This window comes from Salvelinus namaycush, unplaced genomic scaffold (genome assembly GCF_016432855.1).
Source record: "Salvelinus namaycush isolate Seneca unplaced genomic scaffold, SaNama_1.0 Scaffold2445, whole genome shotgun sequence".
Classification (NCBI taxonomy): Eukaryota; Metazoa; Chordata; class Actinopteri; order Salmoniformes; family Salmonidae; genus Salvelinus; species Salvelinus namaycush.
The window spans coordinates 19,591-38,128 of record NW_024059281.1 but is presented as its reverse complement, the minus strand read 5'-3'; the positions used below and the strand labels follow the sequence as shown (position 1 = coordinate 38,128).

At 47.9% G+C, this 18,538-nt stretch overlaps 1 protein-coding gene across 1 annotated transcript; it reads right to left on the bottom strand.

Annotated features, from left to right (window-relative positions):
* Positions 1–2,165: 2,165 nt before the first annotated feature.
* LOC120038953 (M-phase inducer phosphatase 2-like) lies at positions 2,166–18,209 on the bottom strand. The gene is made up of 10 exons (XM_038984494.1): positions 18,090–18,209; positions 17,727–17,979; positions 16,810–16,895; positions 16,374–16,425; positions 13,800–13,841; positions 13,310–13,628; positions 12,985–13,179; positions 10,283–10,465; positions 3,448–3,609; positions 2,166–2,618 (listed from the first exon to the last, which is right to left on the bottom strand). Exons 2-10 carry the CDS (start codon positions 17,924–17,926, stop codon positions 2,244–2,246), a joined length of 1,614 nt encoding a protein of 537 aa, XP_038840422.1. The 5' UTR covers positions 17,927–17,979; positions 18,090–18,209; the 3' UTR covers positions 2,166–2,243.
* Positions 18,210–18,538: the final 329 nt, after the last annotated feature.

Sequence of the window (18,538 nt, the reverse complement as noted above, 5' to 3'; positions counted from 1 at the left end):
GAGTGAAGCTTTCAGAGAGAGGTTTAGTGGTTTTATATTTAATAATCTCAACCCACCCAATTCATATTCATTATACAGATAGACACGCTGTAATTTGTCTGGTTTAGCGTCCCAGATAAAGCTAAAATTTTTTTTGCTCATATGATTTGAAAAACGAATCAGTAGGAGGCAGCTCCATAAGTACAGTTGAAGTCTTGAAGTTTACGTACACCCTATCCAAATACATTTAAACTCAGTTTTACACAATTCCTGACATTTAATCCCAGTAAACATTCCCTGTTTTAGGTCAGTTAGGATCACCACTTTATTTTAAGAATGTGAAATGTCAGAATAATAGTAGAGAGAATGATTTAATTCAGCTTTTATTTCTTTCATCACATTCCCAGTAGGTCAGAAGTTTACATACACTCAATTAGTATTTGGTAGCATTGCTGGTAAATTGTTTAACTTATTATCTATGCATAGTCCCTTTACTCTTACCTACATGTACAAAATAACTTGACTAACTTGTACCCCATGTATATAGCCTCGTCGTTATTTTATTGTGTTAATAAAATGTGACAAACCTGGCTGCCCAGAGAGGACAGTCTGGCTACAGAGACCAGTCGTCACAGACAAACCTGGCTGCCCAGAGAGGACAGTCTGGCTACAGAGACCGGTCGTCACAGACCAACCTGGCTGCCCAGAGAGGACAGTCTGGCTGTAGAGACCGGTCGTCACAGACAAACCTGAATACTAACGTCCTGCCACAGCCTGAGGGACACTGAATACTAACGTCCTGCCACAGCCCGAGGGACACTGAATACTAACGTCCTGCCACAGCCCGAGGGACACTGAATACTAACGTCCTGCCACAGCCCGAGGGACACTGAATACTAACGTCCTGCCACAGCCTGAGGGACACTGAATACTAACGTCCTGCCACAGCCCGAGGGACACTGAATACTAACGTCCTGCCACAGCCCGAGGGACACTGAATACTAACGTCCTGCCACAGCCCGAGGGACACTGAATACTAACGTCCTGCCACAGCCCGAGGGACACTGAATACTAACGTCCTGCCACAGCCCGAGGGACACTGAATACTAACGTCCTGCCACAGCCCGAGGGACACCGAATACTAACGTCCTGCCACAGCCCGAGGGACACCGAATACTAACGTCCTGCCACAGCCTGAGGGACACTGAATACTAACGTCCTGCCACAGCCCGAGGGACACCGAATACTAACGTCCTGCCACAGCCTGAGGGACACTGAATACTAACGTCCTGCCACAGCCCGAGGGACACCGAATACTAACGTCCTGCCACAGCCCGAGGGACACCGAATACTAACGTCCTGCCACAGCCCGAGGGACACTGAATACTAACGTCCTGCCACAGCCTGAGGGACACTGAATACTAACGTCCTGCCACAGCCCGAGGGACACCGAATACTAACGTCCTGCCACAGCCTGAGGGACACTGAATACTAACGTCCTGCCACAGCCCGAGGGACACTGAATACTAACGTCCTGCCACAGCCTGAGGGACACTGAATACTAACGTCCTGCCACAGCCCGAGGGACACTGAATACTAACATCCTGCCACAGCCTGAGGGACACTGAATACTAACGTCTGCATAGTAAAGAGTTACTACTAATGATGGTAGTTGTAGTACCGATGTAATGGTGAGGATGACAGTTATATTCTCCGTGTTTCAGCCTTTTATATTTATTCAATTCTAATATTGACGGTTACCATTTTATAGTTGTTATTCTTTAAAAAAAAAACTTTATTTTTTACTTTATACACCGTTGCTTTGACACTATTGACGCAAATACGTTGAACACGTGTGAGTAACCGCCAACGCTGCGGCCCCCCCCGCCAACGCTGCGGCCCCCCCCGCCAACGCTGCGGCCCCCCCCGCCAACGCTGCGGCCCCCCCGCCAACGCTGCGGCCCCCCCCGCCAACGCTGCGGCCCCCCCCGCCAACGCTGCGGCCCCCCCGCCAACGCTGCGGCCCCCCCGCCAACGCTGCGGCCCCCCCGCCAACGCTGCGGCCCCCCCCGCCAACGCTGCGGCCCCCCCCGCCAACGCTGCGGCCCCCCCCGCCAACGCTGCGGCCCCCCCGCCAACGCTGCGGCCCCCCCGCCAAAGCTGCAATTTAACTGCATGTCTTTTGTTATAGAAATAAAATATCACTTGGTAACGATAATTTCAATCTGATTCCATGTCTAGAAGATCAAAACGTTTTCAGTCATCTATGATTGTGTAGTGTGTTTTACCCGGAAGTGATGGAAGAACTCTTGGTAGCCTCCCTTGAGGACGTAGAGTTCTGGGTAGTGCAGGTTAGGGTACTCGTACTCGTTCATCGTCCTGTCCCGCTCACGTACGAAACGACACATCCTGGGCCCTCGCTCTGAGGAGAACTCACAGTGGAAGACGAGGAGGACCCTGCGGTCAGGGGAGAGAGGGGCGATGGGGGTGTGTAGGAGGTACTCCTCTACCTGCTCCTCCTGGTGGAGGTTCAGGGCTCCTTTGATGTGGCCCCCCTCAAACTCATACGGGTAGCGACAGTCAATCACCACGATCCTCTCGACTAGATGATCCAGCTGGCCGCTCAGAGCGGACACCATCTGAGGAACAGACAGACAGGTTAGTCCCAGGTTATAGATGATCCAGCTGGCCGCTCAGAGCGGACACCATCTGAGGAACAGACAGACAGGTTAGTCCCAGGTTATAGATGATCCAGCTGGCCGCTCAGAGCGGACACCATCTGAGGAACAGACAGACAGGTTAGTCCCAGGTTATAGATGATCCAGCTGGCCGCTCAGAGCGGACACCATCTGAGGAACAGACAGACAGGTTAGTCCCAGGTTATAGATGATCCAGCTGGCCGCTCAGAGCGGACACCATCTGAGGAACAGACAGGTTAGTCCCAGGTTATAGATGATCCAGCTGGCCGCTCAGAGCGGACACCATCTGAGGAACAGACAGGTTAGTCCCAGGTTATAGATCCTCTCGACTAGATGTCATTCTAAAGCATATTAATACGTCAGGGTTTGAATAGAGCTTTAAGCAGCATGAACATTCAAGCCTCAAGCCTGATGAGCCATATACAGAGCCTTCAGAAAGTATTCAGACCCCTTGACTTTTTCCACATTTTGTTACTTTATTCTAAAATGGATTGAAAAAAATACAAATTCTCAGCAATTTACACACAATACCCCATAATGCCAAAGAATACAATTTTTTTTCCACTCAAGCCATTACCACGAGCCCGTCCTCCCAATTAAAAAGGTGTCACCAACCACCTGTGGCTGATACCATGTAAAATGTTATCATGTTTCATTTTTGGGGGGTGGGGGGGGCTACAGCTAAACACTGTTCCTCACCATCTCAGGTAAAGAGATAGGACAAGCCAAACCATCGTGGTGAAGAAATGAAAGGGTGACTGTTCCTCACCATCTCAGGAGTGATGTATTTGAGGTCCTGGTGTTTTCCCTCCACGGTAGACAGGGCGAAGGGTTTGGTGAAGTCTCCAATCAGCTCCTTATCCAGCAGCTTCTCAATCTCGGTGTGGTTACAGAACGATTTAGAGCGCTGTACGTGGCGCTCAGAAAATACCTGGATGGTGAGAGAGGAGACAGACAGAGAGAGACAGACAGAGACAGGCAGAGAGAGACAGACAGACAGACGAGACAGAGAGAGAGAGAGAGAGACAGAGACAGAGACAGAGAGACAGAGAGACAGACAGAGAGACAGACAGACAGACAGAGAGACAGACAGAGAGACAGAGAGAGAGACAGAGACAGAGAGACAGAGAGACAGAGAGACAGAGACAGAGAGACAGAGAGACAGACAGAGAGAGGTCATTTCAGGGGCTCATGTAGAATAACAGCAGGAGTTGGTACTGTACAGAGTCTCTTGTAGAATAACAGCAGGAGTTGGTACTGTACAGAGTCTCTTGTAGAATAACAGCAGGAGTTGGTACTGTACAGAGTCTTCAGATTGTATTCATAACCCTAGACATTATCCACATTTTATTGTGTTACAAAGTGGGATTGAAATGGATTTGATCATTTATTTTGTTTATAACGATCTACACAAAAGACTCTAATAACAAAGTAGAAGAAAAAAATGTACATTTGTAATGTAAAATACCACACTGAGTGTACAGAACATTAGGAACACCTTCCTAATATTGAGTTGCTCCGTCTTTTACCCTCAGAACAGCCTCAATTCGTCAGGGCATGGACTCTACAAGGTGTTGAAAGCGTTCCACAGGGATGCTGGTCCATGTTGACTCCAATGCTTCCCACAGTTGTGTCAAGTTGTCTGGATGTCCTTTGGGTGGTGGACCGTTCTTGACACACACAGGAAACTGTTGAGCGTGAAAAACCCAGCAGCGTTGCAGTTCTTGACACAAACCGGTGCGCCTGGCACCTACTACCATACCCCGCTCAAAGGCACTTACATATTTTGTCTTTCCCATTCACCCTCTGAATGGCACACATACTCAATCCATGTCTCAAGGCTTAAAAATCCTTCTTTAACCCGTCTCCCCCTCTTCATCTACACCGATTGAAGAGGATTTAATAGGTGACATCAATAAGGGATCATTCTTTTACCTGGACAAGCATTTTGCTACACTCGCAATAACATCTGCTAACCATGTGTATGTGACCAATAAAATTTGATTTTGATTCACCTGGTCAGTCTGTCATGGAAAGAGCAGATGTTCCTAATGTTTTGTCCACTCAGTGTATCTTGATTAGATAAGTATTCAACCACCCTGAGTCAATACATGTTAGTCACCTCTGGCAGTGATTACAGTAGAGTGTGTTTCTGGGTAAGTCTCCAAGAGCTTTCCACACCCTGGATTAGGCGACATTTGACCATTATTCTTTTCAAAACTCTTCAAACTCTGTCATATTGGGGTGTTGATCATTGCTAGACAACCATTTATGACAAAGTCTTGACAAAGTACCAGTTAAAAGTATGGACACCTACTCATTCCAGGGGTTTTCTTAATTTGTACTATTTTCTACAGAATAATAGTGAAGACATCAGAACTATGAAATAACACATATGGAATCATGTAGTAACCAACACAAACGTAAATGTATGTTGTATTGTGAACTGGTGAAAGGTTGTTGGAGTGCTTCCTTCGTTGCCTATTGAGGGTATCAACGTTATCCTTGGGAATAACTTGGATGGTGAGCGGGTATGGCCTGTCGGGTCTCCATCTCTAGTGGTTTCCACTAATCCATCGTTTGGAGGAATTCACAATGAGAGCGAGCAGCGTTTCCCCAGAGGTGTTCTCGGAGCGAGCAGCGTTTCCCCAGAGGTGTTCTCGGAGCGAGCAGCGTTTCCCCAGAGGTGTTCTCGGAGCGAGCAGCGTTTCCCCAGAGGTGTTCTCGGAGCGAGCAGCGTTTCCCCAGAGGTGTTCTCGGAGCGAGCAGCGTTTCCCCAGAGGTGTTCTCGGAGCGAGCAGCGTTTCCCCAGAGGTGTTCTCGGAGCGAGCAGCGTTTCCCCAGAGGTGTTCTCGGAGCGAGCAGCGTTTCCCCAGAGGTGTTCTCGGAGCGAGCAGCGTTTCCCCAGAGGTGTTCTCGGAGCGAGCAGCGTTTCCCCAGAGGTGTTCTCGGAGCGAGCAGCGTTTCCCCAGAGGTGTTCTCGGAGCGAGCAGCGTTTCCCCAGAGGTGTTCTCGGAGGGCGCAGTGACGCGGGTCCATGAGCCGTGGCGACCTGGTCACTGAGCCGGCTAACGACGAAGTTACAAAGAAATATGTCACCACTTTCCCTATGATCCCGGTATCTGTACCCTGCTCCGATCTAATCAAGGCGCAACGGGCTGACCCCACATTAGAAGAGTTGCATGACCAAATTGTGCCTGTAGAACAGTTGGGAGATGTCACCTATGGCTATTTTCTCCAGGATGAGGTCCTGATGAGAAGGTGGGTGTCTCGTGGTGGTTGTTTTGAGAGGCTAGGAGCGCTGGAACGTTTCCATCAAACACTTAAGTCTTTGTTGAGAGCTTATTGTACTGAGATGGATAAGGATTGGGAGAGGTTGAAATGGTTACTGTTTGCCGACAGGGAGGTTTCACAGGAGAGCACAGGTTTCAATCCAAATGACCTAGTGTTCGGACATAGTCTGCGTGGGCTTCTAGCGGTGCTCCAGGATGTCTGGAAGTCTCCCAAGCTACCTCAGTCCCTGTTATCTTGTGTGTGATGTCCAGCGGCGCCTGTACACCGCTGGTGAGATGGCTAAAGAGAAGCTGTCATCGTCACAGGGGAGGATGAAAGGACTATTTGATTGGCGAGCTGAGCCAATCACTTTAGTCCAGGTGACCAGGTTCTTGCTCTGCTGCCAATTGTTGGTTCTCCTTTTCAGGCCAAGTTTCAAGGTCCATATACAGTGGTGCGCCAGTACACTGAGCAAAACTATCTAGTTGCCACTCCAGAACGGAGAAAAATGCACCAACTGTGCCATGTAAATCTGCTAAAACCCCTATTACCCACGTTCCTCTGGGGCCGAAGAGTGGGAGTCCGCAGAGGACGGTAAACCTGTTCTTTTGGCCAGTACGGTTACATTGCTGGGTTCTTCTTTTTGTCATGTTAGGACTGTGCATGGTGAAGATGTCCCAGGTCCCAACTACTGCGTACTGCAGGGTAGAATGAAAAATTCAGTCACTGGATGTTTTGAATAACCTTCTAGCTCATCTACCTGCTGACAGGCGAGACGAGTTGGTCGGTCTGATTCTTCTAGTTCTTTTCTGATACACCGACAAACCTAATAGAACACAATATTAAAACAAGTATTCGGTTATGAGTTTCGGCGTAAAGCACCCGTCCCTTTTCAGCGCCTTATGAATTAGGGTTGTCTCCGGTCTGGTCTCCGGTCTGGTCTCCGGTCTGCGCTGCGGTCTCCGGTCTCCGGTCTCCGGTCTCCGCTGTTTATCTGGACGATGTAAAAGTTTATGAAGATATTTGGGAGGAGAATCTGTCCCATATTCGAGCCTTGTTCGACCGCCCGGCTGAAGGTCACCTCAGTATCAATCTGGCTAAGTGCGAGTTTGCTCAGGCGACCGTTACGTACCTTGGTGAGGTGGTTGGGCAGGGTGAAGTGCGTCCTGTTCGGGCTAAAGTGGTAGCTATTGATGCTTTTCCACCGCCAACTACTAAAAATAGAAACTGATGCATGTCTTGGAAATGATTGGTTATTACCGTAGTTTCTATAGGAACTTCTCTACTGTAGTTGCTCCCCTGACAGATTTGCTGAAAGTTAAGGCGGTTTTACACCTGGTCTTCTCTCTTGTCAACAGGCTTTTGAGGATGCAAAGAGATTGCTTACCTCAACTCTGGTGCTAGCTGCTCCTCGAGTAGACGCGAGTCACGTGGGGGCAGGTGCAATCCTGCTGCAAGCAGGTCTATGTCGGGTCGGGAGTAGTACCTATTGTGGTCTGAACCGACCATAACCCTCTCACCTTCTTGAGGTCTACGATGTGTCCTAACCAGAGGATAATGAGATGGTGTTTGTTTTTAATAGGCATTCCATGTCGATGTGCGGCACATCAGAGGGGACTGAATGTCATTGCTGACGCGCTCCTCTCCTGTTCCTGAACGCGTCTGGTCCGATTGATCGGTGGACACACGTTCTTATACGCGTTGTCCCCAAAAGGTAATGCGTGTCGTCCACTGTTTGTTTTGTCCAGTCTTCTGTCCCCTGCTGTCCTTGTTTTTTTCTTTCCTCTTAAAAAAAAGGTTGCTGAGGGCTGGAGAGGACGAGGTTGGCTGGGGCAGTGGGTTTACCAGAGCAGTATTGATTGGTTGGTGTGGTGTTCCGGGGTTCTTGGTGGTCATGATCCTCCTACTCTATCGAATTCTCTCTTCGCTCGTTTTCCTTAATAGGATGTCGGTGGGCGAAGCCGGGTGGGTCATCAGCCAAATGTGGCTCGGGTGTGTCCCGGGGATAAATACATCGAGGAGACTCTCCACACAGACAAACTGTTGTTTTTGGTTGTGGCACTTTGGTACTTCTTTGTGTTAATTTGTTTTGGCACCTCTCAACACCATTATCACCATCTATCTATACATCCACTCACTTTGTTACTTGGATATAGTTGACTTTAATAAATATGTTTGTTATTTCTTTATTTCCGTGTTGTCTCCCCCTTTTTGTTACGAGCCGGTTCGTAACACAAGCATACCCATAACATGATGCAGCCACCACCATGCTTGAAAATATGGAAAGTTGTACTCAGTAACGTGTTGTATTGGATTTGCCCCAAACATAACACTTTGTATTCAGGACAAAGTGATTTGAGTCACAATTTTTTTGTTGTTGCAGTATTACTTTAGTGCCTTGTTGCAAATCAGGATGCATATTTTAGAGAAAAAGAAACATGTATTATGTACAGGCTTCCTCCTTTTCACTCTGAATTAGGTTAGTATTGTGGTGTAACTACAATGTTGTTGACCCATCCTCAGTTTCCTCGTATCACAGCCATTAAACTCTGTTTAAAAGTCACCATTTCCTCTCGCGGTGAAACGAGGCCGTTTCCTCTCACGGTGAAACGAGGCCATTTCCTCTCACGGTGAAACGAGGCCATTTCCTCTCACGGTGAAACGAGGCCATTTCCTCTCACGGTGAAACGAGGCCATTTCCTCTCACGGTGAAACGAGGCCATTTCCTCTCACGGTGAAACGAGGCCATTTCCTCTCACGGTGAAACGAGGCCATTTCCTCTCACGGTGAAACGAGGCCATTTCCTCTCACGGTGAAACGAGGCCATTTCCTCTCACGGTGAAACGAGGCCATTTCCTCTCACGGTGAAACGAGGCCATTTCCTCTCACGGTGAAACGAGGCCATTTCCTCTCACGGTGAAACGAGGCCATTTCCTCTCACGGTGAAACGAGGCCATTTCCTCTCACGGTGAAACGAGGCCATTTCCTCTCCGGCAACTAAGTTAGGAAGGACGCCTGTGTCTTTGTAGTGACTGGGTGTATTGATACACCATCAACAGTGTAATTAATAACTTCACCATGCTCAAAGGGATATTCAATGTCTGCTTTTCTATTTTTTTTACTCATCTACCAATCGGTGCCCTCCTTTGCGAGGCATTGGAAAACCTCCCTAGTCTTTGTGGTTGAATCGGTGTTTGAAATTCACTGCTCGATCGAGGGACCTTACAGATAATTGTATGTTTGGGGTAGAGATGAGGTTGTCATTCAACCATCATGTTAAACACTATTATTGTACACAGAGTGAGTCCATGCAGCTTATTACGTGACCTGTTAAGCACATTTTTACTCCTGATTGTAGACTTGCCATAACAAAGGGGTTGAATTCTTCAGCTTTTCATTTATTAAATTTGTAACAATTTGGAAAATCATAATACCACTGACATTATGGGGTATTGTGTGTAGGCCAGTGATGGGGGAAAGAAATCTCCTTAAATCGTAATTTGTAACAAAATGTGTAAAGTCACGGGGTGTGAATACTTTCTGAAGGACCTTAAGTGATTCAACAGATCTAATACATTGCAGTCAGACAAAAACCACTGATCTAGAAAATCACTCCAAATAACAAATCATTTTGTGATCAAGATTAGTGATTCTGTGGTTCTCCTTGCTCAAATCGACCCCCCCCCCCCAAAAAAAAAACCTCACCGATTGTGTACGGGTGGAGACATTAAGCAGGAAGTACCAGGACCAGTTGACTAGGGGGTGGAGACATTAAGCAGGAAGTACCAGGACCAGTTGACTAGGGGGTGGAGACATTAAGCAGGAAGTACCAGGACCAGTTGACTAGGGGGTGGAGACATTAAGCAGGAAGTACCAGGACCAGTTGACTAGGGGGTGGAGACATTAAGCAGGAAGTACCAGGACCAGTTGACTAGGGGGTGGAGACATTAAGCAGGAAGTACCAGGACCAGTTGACTAGGGGGTGGAGACATTAAGCAGGAAGTACCAGGACCAGTTGACTAGGGGGTGGAGACATTAAGCAGGAAGTACCAGGACCAGTTGACTAGGGGGTGGAGACATTAAGCAGGAAGTACCAGGACCAGTTGACTAGGGGGTGGAGACATTAAGCAGGAAGTACCAGGACCAGTTGACTAGGGGGTGGAGACATTAAGCAGGAAGTACCAGGACCAGTTGACTAGGGGGTGGAGACATTAAGCAGGAAGTACCAGGACCAGTTGACTAGGGGGTGGAGACATTAAGCAGGAAGTACCAGGACCAGATGACTAGGGGGTGGAGACATTAAGCAGGAAGTACTGTGAGCAGGTACGTACCATCTTGCTGGGAGAGCAGTCGTCCTGGTCCATGGTGGTGCCATGAGTTTCCGCCAGGCTGCGTCGTCTCTTCACTTTGACCGGCGTGTTCTCGTCCTGGGGGCGCTTCAGAGGTGTGCGGCCCGCCTGGCTTGGCATGGAGGGCGAGCGGAACAGACCCCGCGGCCGACAACGAACCACCGGCTGAGGAAGAGGACAAAGTTTAAGTTAGTTTGATGCCACGTGCTGTTTTCATTCTAGCACGGACTGTGCTGATAGTGGCTGTAAGGGTAGTTGTTCCTACTGACCCTAGTTGAACACCGACGGTGTTACTCTGGATAAGAGCTACAGTTAAAGGAGGAGTTTACCCAGAATCCAGTAACTACCAAGTGACTCCATACATTGAAAATTAGTTTAGTGGACTTTGCCCTCTCCCCCCTGTATTAGTGTACTGACACAGCTGTAAAAAAGGGTCACGTGACTCATGACGTTGCTGGATGCAGGCCTCGCTGCTCCGTTGTCAGTGAATTCATGGTTCAGAAATCAAACATGTGGACAAATTAGTTGTTTTATTGAACGCTTACGGCCAAATGAGCCATTTCTGTCAAAAGTAGTATCGGTTTTAAGTTCGGAAATGTAACCTTTTCCACCCAAAACATTTGCTATTATGTTATGTAGCCGACTGCCACAGCAGTGGAGATGGGTAACAACTGTCGGGGGAATCGTTGCTCCGGACAAACGTCACGTTACGCCCTTATTCACAGATGAGGGGACTTTCAGCAGGGAAGTGAACACAGCAATACACTAAGTAAAACAACCTGTAAATGTCTGATGACCAATGGCCGACGGTGTCACGGAACGTATTTATTTGATCCTGAGTATTCAGATTGAGCTTCAGGTGGCCCCCACCTCTCTAGCCACAGCAGCAGCTGGACCACAGCCCCTACACACCCCTGGTTCAACACCGAGTGGTGCTGCAGCTGGACCAACAGACTGGTGCTGCAGATCCAGTCACCGAGCTACAGAAACGGGCATATGGTGACGGTTCTACGTAGCAGTCCTTACCCATCTCCCCGTCCGTGCCAGTCCTTACCCATCTCCCCGTCCGTGCCAGTCCTTACCCATCTCCCCGTCCGTGCCAGTCCTTACCCATCTCCCCGTCCGTGCCAGTCCTTACCCATCTCCCCGTCCGTGCCAGTCCTTACCCATCTCCCCGTCCGTGCCAGTCCTTACCCATCTCCCCTTCCGTGCCAGTCCTTACCCATCTCCCCTTCCGTGCCAGTCCTTACCCATCTCCCCTTCCGTGCCAGTCCTTACCCATCTCCCCTTCCGTGCCAGTCCTTACCCATCTCCCCTTCCGTGCCAGTCCTTACCCATCTCCCCTTCCGTGCCAGTCCTTACCCATCTCCCCTTCCGTGCCAGTCCTTACCCATCTCCCCTTCCGTGCCAGTCCTTACCCATCTCCCCTTCCGTGCCAGTCCTTACCCATCTCCCCTTCCGTGCCAGTCCTTACCCATCTCCCCTTCCGTGCCAGTCCTTACCCATCTCCCCTTCCGTGCCAGTCCTTACCCATCTCCCCTTCCGTGCCAGTCCTTACCCATCTCCCCTTCCGTGCCAGTCCTTACCCATCTCCCCTTCCGTGCCAGTCCTTACCCATCTCCCCTTCCGTGCCAGTCCTTACCCATCTCCCCTTCCGTGCCAGTCCTTACCCATCTCCCCTTCCGTGCCAGTCCTTACCCATCTCCCCTTCCGTGCCAGTCCTTACCCATCTCCCCTTCCGTGCCAGTCCTTACCCATCTCCCCTTCCGTGCCAGTCCTTACCCATCTCCCCTTCCGTGCCAGTCCTTACCCATCTCCCCTTCCGTGCCAGTCCTTACCCATCTCCCCTTCCGTGCCAGTCCTTACCCATCTCCCCTTCCGTGCCAGTCCTTACCCATCTCCCCTTCCGTGCCAGTCCTTACCCATCTCCCCTTCCGTGCCAGTCCTTACCCATCTCCCCTTCCGTGCCAGTCCTTACCCATCTCCCCTTCCGTGCCAGTCCTTACCCATCTCCCCTTCCGTGCCAGTCCTTACCCATCTCCCCTTCCGTGCCAGTCCTTACCCATCTCCCCTTCCGTGCCAGTCCTTACCCATCTCCCCTTCCGTGCCAGTCCTTACCCATCTCCCCTTCCGTGCCAGTCCTTACCCATCTCCCCTTCCGTGCCAGTCCTTACCCATCTCCCCTTCCGTGCCAGTCCTTACCCATCTCCCCTTCTGTGCCAGTCCTTACCCATCTCCCCTTCTGTGCCAGTCCTTACCCATCTCCCCTTCTGTGCCAGTCCTTACCCATCTCCCCTTCTGTGCCAGTCCTTACCCATCTCCCCTTCTGTGGCTAATGATTTCGGTGGAAAAGTACACGTTTCCTCACTCAAAACCGAGAGCACTTTAGTCTGTACGATTTCAATAAAACAACGAATGTTCACACTTCGGGGATTTCTGAATCATGAATTCACAGGCAAAGGAGCAGAGAGGCCTGCATCCAGCAACGTCACATGACCCGTACAGGGAGAGAGAGACGACAAACTCCACTAAAATGGTTTCAATGTATGGAATCACTTAGGAATTTCTGGATTTTGGGGGTAAACTACCTTTAAAATTACTCAAAAGTAAAATGACTGATTCTGATTTCTTCAAAGAAAGACAGGCAGACTAAAACCAGACATCCGGTGGCTAAACAACCATACCGAGTCATCTCCTGGCATGGTGCGGTCCCTCACAAGCGGAGCGGTCAGCAGGTTGGACATCCCCATGGGCATGTCACACTCCTCCTCACGGTCATCCAGAACGTCAAGGAAACCGTCGTCATCGTCAAGGGAGCAGCGATGCGGGAAGACGGGTCTTCTGTCATCCAATGAGCCGAGGCGTTTAGACGGAGATAGCTAGAGGAAGAAAGGAAGGAAACAAGAAAGGGTTAACTTTGATGTTGTCTGAAAGTCAACCCAACCGCTGGTCCACTGTCACATATTGATGATGTCGGAGTGTCTGTAAGTGTGTGTCCGTGCTACCCACAACGAGTGCTGGGCCAAAGTCCTTGGGCCAGGGGGCAAAGTCCTTGTTCTCCTCCCCTTCACTATGGAAGGCCCTCATACGGCAGGGTGACATGGGCTTGGTGGGCTTCTTAAACTCAAAGCTTCCCCGGTTCTCCTTGTTTCCCTGTCCACCGTGAACGCTGTGCTCAGAGGAGGCGGCTGTATCCTGGGCTGAGCCGAGCCGTCCAAAAGCCCCGTGGCGCTGCTGACTCTGGCTCCCTGGGAACGGACCCTTCAGAGCCGGGCTGAAGTCTGGCAGCTGCAGTGGCAGAGAGTTGATTCTTCGGATTGGCATGTTACTTTAAGTGGGGAAGAGAAGCTACACCGTCAGTAAACATGGATGGACCAGTCACTCAATATGGAGCTTGGATCATGAACATTGAAAAGAGGAAACTACTCCCCAGATAGCAATATAGGGTCAAATGAGACGTAAAAAGCAATTCATTGAGCACTAGGGACTAAGCACTTACTCATTGACAACTCTTCCAGACTGGAGAATGGCCTTCTCAAACCTGCCAGAGACAAACATTTACATTCAGTGACAGACCAATTTATTGAGATCCCTGCCCTACACAGTGAAAAGGACCCAGGAAGCCTTCGCCACTAACCAGGCCAGAAGAGGTCTGCAACTAAATGACCTTCTCAGGACAGACAAAGACCCTGGCTGCCTCTAATGAAGAAGAGTACAGAGAGGGGCAGGAGGTGGTCTCTCCTTATCGCTGTACAGCAGAGCAATGCCCAACTGTATGCTAAATAAGCAGCGAGGAGATGAGAGGAGAGTACCCAGACAGAAAGAGACAGAGGAGAAAGGCAGGGGGGGGGGGTCTGCTAATCTACCATAAGTGACTTGTTTCAGGAAGCTGGGCTTATGTCACACGTCACTACCTCACTGGAGAGGCATTTCAACATTTGACATGTTTATCAAACATGAAACATTTTGAAATGCCTTCTGGTACATGTGAACTTTCATGTGCCTTAATAAAACACACTTAGTTCCATCTGTAAACAAATAAAATTGTTAAATTATGAGTGGAGCTACGGAAAAAGTCAGGAACCTTCCCGCTAGCCATGATTGGCTGAGATAATTGATGGGGCTGGACATGTCGGGAGATGAGTTCTGATTGGTCTGCCATGTAGCATACTTCTGTCTATAACGTGAGATGCTCAGTATGTGTCGGTAATGCTTTCTACCACGGCTGTTTTTAAACATAACGCCATCGAGAACTACAAAAATGTTGCTACTTGTCTCAACAACATCGATGCCCTGAATTTAAGCAGGCGCCATCGACAGATCAGTAGGAAAAAGTGATGGGCTCCTTTCTGCACACACCACAGTCAGTGTGAACCGGAGTGACTTGACACAACGCTGGTCAAACAAGATGTAGCTACAAACAGAATGGAGTTAAATGGTTCCAGTCAGTGTGAACCGGAGTGACTTGACACAACGCTGGCCAAACAAGATGTAGCTACAAACAAAACAGAGTTAAATGGTTCCAGTCAGTGTGAACCGGAGTGACTTGACACAACGCTGGCCAAACAAGATGTAGCTACAAACAGAACAGAGTTAAATGGTTCCAGTCAGTGTGAACCGGAGTGACTTGACACAACGCTGGCCAAACAAGATGTAGCTACAAACAAAACAGAGTTAAATGGTTCCAGTCAGTGTGAAGCGTTCATCCATGTGTAACGGGTAAGAGTCTAGCTACATTTTCAGACATTATACGTTTCTAATTTCGTCAGAAAGTCATTTTCATTGCAAGTTAAAGCGTACTGTTACCTAGCTAGCGAACGTTAGCTTGCTGGCTCGCTAGCTAGCGTTACTTGTATGATCTGTGTAGTAATATTAGTCGAATCCGAAAACCATTTTCATTGCTATACAAGAATAAAAGAGACGTAGAATTAGCTACTATGCAAATAACCGCTTCACTGTACCGTTTACACCTTCTGTATCCTGTGTATGTGACAAATAAACAGATTTTATTTGATATAGTGTGCGTTTACCAGAGACGGTAATGTGAAGAACATGACCTGCAACAAAGTCAGATTAGGATCCAGGCCAAAGACTAGATTAGTGTATTTTAACCTGGAGTTTTTCCTTATCGTAGGCTACTACTTTCACCACTTTTAGTCTTGAAATATTTGGTTGTTTACTACACTACTCACTCTGTTTAGCACATGGCCTCACATGTTATCCCCACCCATCTCTTTAAGGGTTAAGACGGTATAAATAATGCTGAATGGGTGGAGACAAAGAAGAGCTCTCCAGTAGTAGTACCAAAACATTCAAGGGCCCTTTTCTCAAAAGTGGGGTTACAAGTTTATCAACTTCCAAAGCAGAATGACTTTCCCATTGTTCCTCTAAAGCCCACTGCTAGGAGATAATGCCTTCCACAATAATTAATTAACATTTTAGAAACTGTATAACAATTCTATAAGAAAAGAGTCAGGTATAAATATCATCCGTTAACACCACTGTAACTGTTTGCTTCTATATCCGAGCAAGAGGATTGGTGCATCTGACTAATCATTGGTTCAACATCTCCAACGAGCCCATCCTGTTACTAGGGTGATAAATGACTTAGGACTGACATCCCAGTGGTGTTCAACATCTCCCATGAGCCCATCCTGTTACTAGGGTGATAAATGACTTAGGACTAACATCCCAGTGGTGTTCAACATCTCCCATGAGCCCATCCTTTTACTAGGGTGATAAATGACTTAGGACTGACATCCCAGTGGTGTTCAACATCTCCAACGAGCCCATCCTTTTACTAGGGTGATAAATGACTTAGGACTGACATCCCAGTGGTGTTTAACATCTCCAATGAGCCCATCCTTTTACTAGGGAAAGTTCTGTAGTATAAGAGCATCTTGTCTGTTAATCTGCTTTAGTAACACCTAATCCCAGAGCACAGCTGAGCTGGTGACACTAACCGTGTTCCATCGGGATGAGGAAGAGGAGGAGGGATGGTACGGAGGAAGGGAGGGTAAGCATTGCTAGAACAGAGAGATAGATTGGGCCAGACAAGAGGACAATTGCTTACGTCTCCTCAACATGGATGGGGTCCATGGGGCTGGGGGAATCCATACCAAGACCTGGAAGAACATGTAGAAACACCTCAACAGTTCATCTGATCGTAAACCGTTGACTAGTTCAAATCAGAACACATTCACCCCGCAGGTCTACAAGGTGACACAGGAGAGAATATTTAATCATGTACATTTTGGCTTTTTTCCTCTCCTGTTAATAACTAAAAATGTGTATCCTGTACTGGTCAAAAAGGAACATATCCTACACATTTATTCAAGGTGGTCAAACTGCACAACTGAAAAGAGCAGAATTTAAAAAACAGGAAATGACAAAATATAAGGGCTACACACCTCGTTAAAAAAATTTTTTTTGACCTTTTAAAATAGCAAGCCAAGTTCCTATTGCCAACATTATATTGACACATATTGGGGTGAAACATTTTGTCGTACCTGCATCAGAGGAGCAGTCAGAGGCGACGGACGGAAACTTCAGGAGGGGCACACGTTGTTTCCGCTTTGGAGTGTCACATTGTTGGCTGTAAAGGAACGGGTTACATAATCAGTTAACTTTACTAACAACCAGACAAACTAGCAATTTCCATTAGCTTGAAATAGTTAGCTAACTACCAAGCTAGCTGGGGAATATTCATTATGCCGATTCTGTTGCAAAACGTTTCTTAAACTGAAGCGAACGAAACGGGGTGAAACTCTAGTTTAGTTGCAAGACTGGTTGGACCAATGATCGGGTTTGGACTAATGGTTATAAAATAACCCTACCACAATATAACCGGTTTCACCCCCCCCCCCCCCCCCCCCCAAAAAATAGTTTTTCCTTTCAACAAAAGGCATATGTAAAATATCTAGAAACTCTTAACTGATGTACAGTGAAATATGTCCCTTCCTTTCAAATAAACGTCCAAAGCGCACCATATTCCTGCTGTGTAAATTAGACCGTGGTAGATTTGGGGTGGGAAATCTGGCGTTAAATGGTGTGGTCTAGTAATGTCTTGCCAGCCCACTGTCTAACTCAGGAATATTGTGCGGTTTTGACAAAAGTTGGATTAAGACGTGTATTTGATCTCAATGGACTTCACTTTACACCTGATAAATACTGTAGCAAGCTAGTAGGGATCGTAGAGATTATACATATGCCTTTGTTGACAGGAAACGTTTTTTTTTGCGGTGAAGCCGGCTATATGGTGGTAGGGTTACTTTCTGTCGCAGACCACCAGAACAATGCAAAACTCAGAGTGCAAATAGACTCCCGATGTTATGTCCCAAATGTAGTTATCGTGCAGCTTTCACGCAGTTAGATGAAAACAACATAGCTAACTAGCATAGCAACATACATTGTATTACACTCTTACCTCCCAAATCCAGCTAGATTGTTCATGTTTAGGGCCAGATTAGTGACGGGAGACAGTACATTTGTGGGTCCAGGAGAGAAGAGACTCTTGTTGATGCAAGGCGAGGCCATCATCATGTCCGACATCGAGGAAAGCCCTGAGACTCTGTCGGGCCTGCTGGTCAAGGTGACTGGACTGAAATCTTTGGTAACGTTTTCCATTTTTACAAGGTAAATCCAATGATAGTTCCTTGAATGGAATTCAATTTAGATGCCTGTTAAAGAAGGCCAAAATATCGGTGAATATACACAGGCCGAAAAATCAAGCTAGCTAACCAAATTAGGAAACTTGCAGAATGAGTGTGAAGAGTAATAAATGCAAAACCATGGCAAGCTGTTTGCAGACCCCGTCTTGGAAAACCACAATTTAGAACAGCATCTTGGCTTAAAAGTACAGACTTTATATTCTGTCAGAGAGCTGCACAGCTGTGTCCTCTCCCTGACAGGCCCCACTCAGGAAGTAAATGCAGCTGACTGTATTTACGTTCAAAATAGATGCTCACAAGCGCCAATGCTTTCGGCAAATCAGAGACGTCGTTACATCCTGCACGTCCAATCAGAGACGTCGTTACATTCTGCTCGTCCAGAGGCGTTTCCCTTTCTGCGAGGTTGTCTGGCTGGAACATCGCTTGTGCTATTCGGGATCATTGGGACGTCCGTACAATAACCCTTACGCTAACATTAACCATAACTCTAACCTTTAATCATAACCTTTACCTTAACCGTTTTAAATGTCACCTTCAATGGGGTGACGTAAGAGTTAGGAGGTCCCAA